Raw genomic sequence first — 9,790 nt, 5'->3', positions numbered from 1 at the left:
AAGAGAGAGAGAACCAAAGGGAGGTTTCACACAGGCACACAAAGGAGAAGGTGATATGAAAATAAAGCAGAGACATTTGAAGACTGGACTGAGGTGGCCACATGCCAAGGAATGCCAACAGCCCCCAGAAGGTGGAAGAGACAAGGAATGGATTTCCCCCTAGAACCTCCATAGGGACCACAGCCCTATCAATGCCTTAATTTTACTGATTTTGGACTTGTGGACTCCAGAACTGTGACAGAATAAATTTCCATTGTTTTGTATCACCGAGTTTGATGTCATAAGAGCTGCAGACAACTAACACAGTAACTTACTCCAAATAATTCTTGAAATGTTCTGTCCCAGTTCTGGTCAATAAGACATGGTCTATGAAATAGAAGGTTCTTCTTGGAAAGATTTTCTTGCTCTTAGAAAAAGAGATGTGGGGGGAGGGTAGTCTAATTTTTCTACTGGATGTTATTGCATCTACCTATAACATTAGAACTGTGGCAACCATCTTGTGACTATGAGGCAGGTGAGCCTGAAACAAGCCAATGAGCCAAAGGTGGGAGAGCAGAAAGATGGAAAAAACCTTGGGCCTTTGATGACATCATCAAACTGCTTTAATTAACCAGCCCTGGGACTTTCCTATTATGAGATTTCTTCTTACTCAAGATAATCTTCTTACGTGAGATTAATGTGATTTTTAGGCTACCTTTAGTTAGGTTTTTCCTTACTTTCAGCTGAAAGCAACATACCAGATGCATGCATCAAATGGGTTACACCATAATTAAGAAACTGGCCAACTAGGGGCCTGAAAACTACTGCCCGACTTTGTAAATAAAGTTTTATTGGAACACAGTCTCACTCACAGTCTGCTGTCGTTTTTTGCGCTACAATAATAAAACTGAGTAGTTGTGATGGAGATCGAATGGCCCACAAGCTTAAAATGATGCTATCAGGCCTATCAAAGAAAGTTTGCCAACTCCTGCCATTCTTGAACACATCCATTCCTTTATTGTTGCATATTGTTTTTCTAGTTTCTCTGAAAACTGTCTTCTTTACATACATTTAAAACCTCTCACTTGACCACATTGCTGCATACACACCAAGTGCTACACATGGACAAAGGGTTCAATAAGAAAATAAATAACACATTCATGGAAACAATTTACAATCATCTCCTACTTCATCTGTGATCTTACCAGAGTTGACCAATGGTTATGATTAACATGTGAGACTGCATTTTCCACATATAAATAAGTACAGGTGATTACAAAAACTAATTCAAAACTGTAGCCTAATCTAGAAGAAAAACAAGAAAAAAAGCTTTTCTTTCCCCTTTTTAAGTTTAAATCAGCCAAACTAAACTTCCTCCAGGGCTGAATGATGTTGGTGGGATGTACATCACGGTGAATGTTATTACAGCTGAGAGAGAAGGGCCTGAGCAGTCTCCAGTAGGCCAGCCTGAAGATCCCACTTTATGGTTGCAATCCTGAGCAAGGAGAAAGCTACTATTCAGTGACTAAGGCAGGACTCAAAGCTTGTCATGTAAATGGAGCCAATTGTATATTTAATTGATGTTTTGACTCCATGCCACATTCGCTCCCTCTCAAAGAAGAAAAAGATCATTTCTTTTTAGCAGGTTCCCCACAATGCACTGCACTCTGAAGGCACCTTCCTTTAAATGATCTGCGTGGCAGGCAGTCCTGAGGTTAAATTTGTGGCTGCACACAAGCAGGTTGCAGGAGGGAGTCGCTGACCAAATAACCTTTTGAACTTTGTGGGAAGGTCAAGCTGTAGCTGCTCCGGCCAAACATTTCTACTTGCTTCCTTAGGAGCTGCTCAGGAGGCTCTCGTTGGGTGCAGAAAGAACAAAATTTTCACATCTCCTAAGTTCTTCTGGGGGCTTGCAGGATGCCCCCTGGGGCAAAACGCAAATAAACGGGCAAGGTGCATAATCTGAATAATCTTTGAGGATGAGCCAAGCCTTGTCCTTTTGTCAGGAGGAATCATCTAGAACGAGTCTGGCATCTTGGAGAGAGTCCAGAGTAAACAGCCCCTGAAGGCAATGCTCTGTAAATGCCCAGGATCTGGCTGTGCTCTAACATACACATACACAACACTCACTCGCTCACTCACTCACTCACACAATGCAATGTGCAGCAAAAACACCACCACCAAATCCTCAGGAAAACAACCAGAAAACCATTGGCTGCAGTGTGCCAGACTCAGAGAATGGACAATCAGAGGCAGAAAGTTTCAAGTCCATGAATATTCAACAAGAATCAATGAAAGTCCTTTTGGAAAGCTCCCGATTGGCACTTCCAGCCTATTTCACAGTTACCTTCTTTCCAAAACATCTGATAGGGAAGCATTCTACTTCCTTTCCCAAAGAATGCTGGACGTGTGCTACATTTTCCATATCAACCGTGGAAAACAATGACTCCCCCTCCCCGCCCCATTTCTTAACTGAGACAGATACTAAATCTGTGACTGAGGAAGCACACATTTTATTGAAGGCTTTTAGCTCTTATAAGATTTAAAGTAATAATGACAGTTAATAAATAACTACAGTAAATAAAAATTTTTATTTAAGAAGTTAGTATAAGAGCACTTAAAACTTGAGCATCTTGCCTTTTATAACTTCAAAAGGTTTGATACATGTTGTCTGCTAGCTCACATAAATTTCAATATAGAGCCCTATCAAGTGAGCAGGGATAGGGGTTCTTTATTTGATAGCAATGGAGGCTCAGAGTTAACAAACGACTTACAAAGGTTGCATTGTTTTCTTTTATCCAGGTTTAATGATCATTATTAAAATCATCTATGCTTCTAAATAAACATAAAAACTTAGAAAATTTTAGAAAATTGTTCTCATAATTAACAAACAAAACAGAACAAACTTCCAACCAAGCCTGTTTGGCAGGAAAGTGCAGGCTTTACTGTCAGGCAGATGTACATAGCTACCTGGGGCTTCAGAAAAGCTACCTGGCTCTCTCAGTCTCATTTTATCATCTGTAAAATAGGCATAACAATATTTACCATGCAGGATTGTTATGAGAATTAGAGACAAAATACTCAAAGCCCCTGGAATATGTTAGAGCCATAATAAATGGTAATTATTCACATTTGGAGTATTTTCTTTCAAGGGGGTATTAGGTATCAGTTATTTGGATTTTACATGTAATTAAAAATATATTTTATATACAGTGTTCTATCACATTTACAGACATACACTCTTTATACACAAACTCTTTATAGACATACACTGCAGAATAGAAAGTGCATATGCCTTCTTCCACCTAAACAATTCCCATTGTCAGACATACATGTAGTTTCCCACATCCACTCCTACAAATAACGCTGTGATTAAAGTCTTCATGCTAAAGCTTCATCTGCATTGAATTCTCAGGATCAATTTCCAGAATTAGAATTACTAAGTCATTGGCCAGCGATCCTGGTGTTCTAATTGCTTTCTAAAAGGATTATAGTAATGCTCACAAGCAAAAAGCAGTTGAGAAGAGGGTTTGCTCACCTCACCCTTACTACTCTCTGCCTCCATCCCTCTGGAAATCTGTGAAAATGTGATCACAAAGAGAACAATTTTCTGCTTTTGATTTATATTTCCTTGATTACTAGTGTGGTTGAATTTTTCCAAATATTTCTTAAGTGATTTGCAAATTGTTCTTTTCTTTTCCCATTTTTGAAGTCTTAATGTTTTTCCTAGAGATCTGTATGAGTTCCTTACTTATATGAAAAATGTTAACCTTGCTGAGTGCCACCTCAACCAAATGGGCAGGGACAAACAAGGCAGAAATGACTATAAGAGAAGGACAATATTATAGGTCAATGACGAACCTACTGCGTTCTCAGTAGAACTGGGTCCCCTGATTTCTTCAATCCTCTGAGGCTGTACAGCATCCAGAAAGTAAGAAAACAAGAAGACAACCAAGTCACTAACATGTTTTGAATACTAAATGTGACTCTTCAATGTTTTATGCATCAAATATTTATTGAGCAACTATTCCATGTCAGGCTTTGTCCTAAATGCCAGGGATACTACAATGAAGAAAAGAGACAGGGTCTCCAGTTTCATGGAGCTTATTTATTGAATGTTTCCTAAATGTCAAGTGTATTTCCAGAGGCCTTCTCATCTCTGGCCTCAAGAACTCTAGGTGGTAAATATAATTATTTCTGTTTTTCAAATAAGAATGCTAAATCTCAGATAGGTTGGTGTATTTGACCAGCAGCGGACAGTAAGCAGTTCAGTGTTAGAGTAAGGCTGTGAACCCAGGCACACAGGATCCAAAGCCCATGTTGTTTTCACAGTCCTAATAAATAAGATAAAACCTGGGGCGCCTGAGTGTCTCAGGCATTAAGCATCTGCCTTCAGCTCAGGTCATGATCCCAAGGTCCTGGGATTGAGCCCCACATCGGGCTCCCTGCTCAGCGGGAAGCCTGCTTCTCCCTCTCCCACTCCCTCTGCTTGTGTTCCCTCTTTCACTGTGTCTCTCTCTGTGAAATAAATAAATAAAATCTTTAAAAAAAAATAAGATAAAACCCCAAGTATAGGCAGTCCTTGCACTGTTGTGCAGTATTGTAAAAATGATGTGTAGGCAGAAACTGTGCAAAATGATATTAATAATCACTGGGGGAAATTATAATTGGTCCATGACCTTTAGAAATTTTTGTCAAAATACTAAAAACACTCTCACTGTCAGTTACAAATGTATAGGGAAATGAAAAAATAGTAAAACAAATATTTATTTAGCACACTGTAATTTAGCTGATTAGAAATATTGAGAAAGTATTTTATTTCTTTGTAAAAATTTATCTAGGGTAATTAGAGTAGTGTCTGCCTTCTTGTCATATAACTTAAAACACAGAGCAAGTACCTTTTCCATGCCTTGGTAAATTGTCAGTCTCCTTTCCAAAATTTGGGTCAGTTTCACCATGTTATACTTTGCACTTTCAATGCCGTGAAATGTGATTTTTTTTTTTGCTGGCATCATGTCCTCTGGGACATCTTCATTGTTTTGTAATTTTCCTCATTTATGGTGATAAGTTCACCTTCACTAAGTTCCTTTGGTTGCTTATCTTGAATCTTTAAAATGGCTCCTAGGTCAACCTTCCCAGGCTCCCAGGCTCCCAGTTATATTTCCTAAACTTTCTAAACATTCAATTTGAATTTTACTTCCTACGTTATCACTTTTCCTTTCTTTTTTCTCTTCCATTTTTGTTGGCCAATTCATTCCCCTGATTATCCTGTAAATTGTCACATGGGTTATCACTGAAGACAAGGAGGCAACACAACTACACACTTTGCTGTCTGTGGGTAACATGACTAACAGATGCACAGTGACCAATCACTGAGTTTGAAAGAAGTGACATGATTGGTAAATAACTGATGATAATGCACATATTTAAGAAGTGATTTGTATACTGACCAATTAGCAAGTAAGTTCATACTCTGTGCCAGTACTCACAGTTCCTATGCCATGGTAACTGAAATTTTAACTGTGTTGTTGGAGGGGGCTGCTTTTATTTTACTAAACTAACTGAACTGTAGCAACTGAAATTAACACATACTGGAATTGTGCAAAATGAGGATCACCTGTATTATCTTTGGGCTTCTTGGAACTGGGTCTTGCATAAATATACCAGTGAAATGATAGCATATTTTTATTTTTTTATTTTTTTGGTTTTTAAACCATTTTATTCATGTCTCACAGTAGAAGTACATTTTACATTGTGATACAGTGACTATTACATACATGGATAGATATATAGATATGAAATATACACTTTTGTTTCCAATGTACTTAGATATGTGTACACACACACATATGTACCTACATACACATCATGATAGCATATTTTTAAAAAGGCAACATTGATTTTATCTCGCCAGGTTGTCCCTCTCCAATAACGGATGTAAAATAGCAGGGTGTGGCCACAGAGAGCACTATCGTTTAATCATTCAGTTGAAAACCCAGTCCACATACCTTCTTTCCTCACTCCAATGGACCTGCTTTTCTAGGATAATTCCATCTAGTTCACAAAGCATAGTGAAGATATTTCCTGTCTTCATGAAAAACACTTCCATCCTCTCCCTGCCCCAGGGAGGAAATGGAAAGAGAATGCTCATCCATCACAACAGGATGTAGAGCTGTGTACCTGGGTCCACCCCCATGTCTCAGATTTAATGTGCAATTGTAACCCAGGCACAGATCTAAGCAATATGCCATATGTGCAGACCCCAAGAGAAATGAGAACAAGCCTGAAGGAAGTTAGGCAGGGCAGCTAGCCCCAAAGATACTGAATATTCTTTGCCACAACAGTCCGTTCCCTTTGTAGCCTGGTTTTCATGGGACTCTATATATGTCAGTGTGAGGCAAGGGGAAGACAGTGGTTGAGGGGCAGAGGAGTCTGCCTTTGTCTCATCCGGGTGCAGATGTAATTGTTAAAGTAAAAAGAGGGACACCAGGAGATGGAGGTGCATAAAAAGGGAAGTGTTAGAGCTGCCAGGATCAGCGTTTATCCTAAGACCATTGCAGTTGGATAAAAGTGTGTAGTAAGAGGAAAGTGTCTTAGTTGGGGTTTCCCAGAGGCTGATCCTGAATACAGGTAGTTAATTTGTGTGGTAATGTCAAGAGGATCAGGAGAGTGGGAAAATGAACCATGGAAAGCAAGGAAACAATACAGAATATGCCAATGAGCAGGTAGCTAATGTGAGGAGTCAGGACTCAGTTGTCCTGGGACTTCTATGGGGCGATAGAAAACGCCTCAGAGTCGTCTCACCCAAGGAACAAGAAAGCTGTTGAGGACAGTTCAACCTCCCGGTTGAGGGCTACCTGCTATCTTGTAACTTCTCGGCATTTAGGGTCTGCCTTGCACGCAGCAGAGCACACCCTTAGAGGCCAGAGGAAGCCTGGAGGTAGACAGTCACAAATTCTTACAGTATAAAACCATCTGGAGTTTACAAAATGGTGAGTACCAACAGATACAGGTAAGTCATCAACAGTGTCTGCTATTGGGTTATAATTATGGTCTAGGTGTTGTTCTAAGCACTTTGCATGTATTAACTCATTCATACATGTAAGCCTACAGCAAGACAACAAGGTAGGTACTATTATCATCTTTTTATACATTAGGCACAGAGAGGTTAAGTAACCGGCCCAAGCTCACAGGCTAGCAAGTGGCAGAGGAAAAAATTACAGACCATATGGTAAGGCTCCATGTAACCTCTATACCATACTACCAACACCCACTGCAATGCATGCTTGAATTTCTCTACTTACTGTATGGCTATGGAACAGCTTCATTTTTAAACAGGATAACTGAAGAACATTTAGGGGGGAGCAAGACACTTTACATGAGCAGGGTCCCCAACATAATAAAGTACCAGCTAACTCCTGACAGGATACCTGAGCTTCCATGTAGGAAAGAAACACTCTTCTCTTATTTAAGCCACTGTGTTTGGGAATCTTGTCATTACAATGGCCCAACCCATATCCTAATTAACACACACAATAATGTTGGAGCTTTAGTTATAGCTCCCAGACACCAAACACAAAAGAAGATATGTGGAACCAGCCCCGCCACAACACTAAGACCTTATATAGGAGGTGCTGAGTTAACATCTGTATATCTACATTCCTGCCCCAGTCGTGCGTGTTTCTTCTCTTGCTTTGACTAAAAGAAGGGCTTAGCCTCTTCTAGAATTTCCTTTCCTTGTACAGGGAGCTGGTACAAGAGACAACATGACTGAGTCCTCTTTGGCTCCTCCACGAGTCCCTGCTTGATTTTGAGTCTGCCTCACCAAACCAGTCCTGAGGTCTCAGGGCCCAGAGCTGTCAGCAAACCTCCCACTCCCTGTTTGTGTTGGCTTGTGTCACTGTGACACGCTGGAGGTGTTGACTAAAGCTGTTTACTGGCTTAATTTAAAAACACCTCGAGGTGTTCTAAAAATTCTGCTTTGAGCAGCAATATGGAATGAGGCAAGAAAATAATGGAGATAAAGAGAATATAACAAAATTGTGTTGAAATCACATGGAAGAGCATGAAGGAACTTTTGAAAAAGTGATAATGCTATTTAAACCCAATCTCTCTCCCTCGCACACACACGTGCATGTGTACACATATACAAAAACACACATATAGGCCGGCCGGGCCGCTGTCAGCTCTCCTCAGCGTCGGGCTGAGACGCTGTGTATGCTGAGCCTCTGTGACCGCCGGTTGCTGCACGTCCTGGGCCTTAGCTTCCCGCTACTGACCCGCTGGCCGCTTTTCCTCTGCCCTCACTGCCTCATGAAACCGCTGGTTGTGTTCATCCTCGACGGTCCCGGCGCTGGCAAGGGGACCCAGTGCGCCCACATCATCGAGAACCACGTCACCCAAATTAAAAAAGAAGGAAGGATGATTGCTAAGAAGTGAAAGAAGTCCATCAAGATGATTAGAGATTTGATACCATAAAGTTGTCAACATTCACCTAAGAGAGACACAGCGAGAGAGAAAATACAAGCAGGGGAAGTGGGAGAGGGAGAAGCAGGCTTCCCGCTGAGCGGGGAGCCCGATGCAGGGCTCAATCCCAGGATCCTGGGATCATGACCTGAGCCGAAGGCAGATGCTTGACGACTAAGCCACCCAGATGAGACCTCTAGTTGCAACTAGAGGAAGAGATGGACTTTTAAGAATGAAATATGGTTACACACACCTTTCTGCAGGAGAACTTCTTTGTGATGAAAGGAAGAACCCAGATTCACAGTATGGTGAACTCACTGAAAAGTACATTAAAGATGGAAAGATTGTGCCAGTTGAGATAACCATCAGTTTGTTAAAGAGGGAAATGGATCCGACAATGGCTGCCAATGCTAAGAAGAATAAATTCTTGATTGATGGGTTTCCAAGAAATCAAGACAACCTTCAAGGTTGGAACAAGACCATGGATGGGAAGGCAGATGTGTCTTTCATTCTGTTTTTTGACTGTAATAATGAGATCTGTATTGAACGATGCCTTGAGAGGGGAAAGAGTAGTGGTAGAAGTGATGACGACAGAGAGAGCTTAGAGAAGAGAATTCAGACCTATCTTCGGTCAACAAAGCCAATTATTGACTTATATGAAGAAATGGGGAAAGTCAAGAAAATAGATGCCTCTAAGTCTGTTGACGAAGTTTTTGATGAAGTTGTGAAGATTTTTGACAAAGAAGGCTAACTCTAAACCTGAAAGCATCCTCAAAATCATGCCTGAATATTGCTTTGATAGCTGCTATTACAACCCCTTTTTTAAGGCAATTTTAATCTTTCATAATTACATCTCAGTTAATGGCTGGAAAGTATGTAGTAAGACAAATTAAATTTTTTATCTTAGATTTTTTTGGTTATAGGAGTAGACAGTGAATTCAGGTCTAACTTCATCTTAGCTATGGTGCTCACAAAACAAAGAAGGATATCAGCTTAGTTCTTTGTTTTTACTCAAAAAGTATATCCCTTTTATAATTTGTGCCTTCTGTGAGCAAAACTTTTTAGTATGTCTGTATATCCATTTAATAATTACAACATGTTACGATTAGGGATTCCCCACTTTCTTGTTTTCTTGCAGGTTTTAAATTTCCAACCTGTTAAGTGAATTTGTGGACCAAATTCCAAAGGAACTTATTGTGTAGTCGGTTCTTGCAAAATGTGTTTGGTAAACGAACTCATAAAATGAATTCCTAGAAGTGTTTTAGTATTTATCAAATAATTGACCATTTCCTATAGAAAGATAAGAAAACTTAGGCTTTGTTTTAATATAAAGTTGTGTGACAGG

At 40.1% G+C, this 9,790-nt stretch overlaps 1 protein-coding gene across 2 annotated transcripts; it reads left to right on the top strand.

Annotated features, from left to right (window-relative positions):
• The first annotated feature begins 8,196 nt into the window (after positions 1 to 8,196).
• LOC116631955 (UMP-CMP kinase-like) lies at positions 8,197 to 9,247 on the top strand. 2 transcript variants are annotated; one of them, XM_032403507.1, is made up of 2 exons: positions 8,197 to 8,366; positions 8,680 to 9,247. In XM_032403507.1, exons 1-2 carry the CDS (start codon positions 8,197 to 8,199, stop codon positions 9,194 to 9,196), a joined length of 687 nt encoding a protein of 228 aa, XP_032259398.1. In that variant the 3' UTR covers positions 9,197 to 9,247. The 2 variants fall into 2 exon arrangements, with proteins under 2 accessions (XP_032259398.1, XP_032259399.1); XM_032403508.1 differs by having other exon boundaries at positions 8,197 to 8,373; positions 8,825 to 9,247.
• The last annotated feature ends 543 nt before the right edge of the window (positions 9,248 to 9,790 follow it).

This window comes from Phoca vitulina, unplaced genomic scaffold (assembly GCF_004348235.1).
Source record: "Phoca vitulina isolate PV1807 unplaced genomic scaffold, GSC_HSeal_1.0 scaffold6, whole genome shotgun sequence".
In the NCBI taxonomy this organism is placed as follows: Eukaryota; Metazoa; Chordata; class Mammalia; order Carnivora; family Phocidae; genus Phoca; species Phoca vitulina.
This window is presented reverse-complemented; position numbering and strand designations above follow the sequence as displayed.

What these genes read in the sequence shown, in the direction of transcription:
- LOC116631955 (XM_032403507.1), top strand. Translation starts at nt 8,197, where the DNA reads ATGCTGAGCCTCTGTGACCGCCGGTTGCTGCACGTCCTGGGCCTTAGC. An exon ending in CAGTGCGCCCACATCATCGA is followed by an intron (nt 8,367 to 8,679) that starts GAACCACGTCAC and finishes ACTTTTAAGAAT; the next exon opens with GAAATATGGTTACACACACC.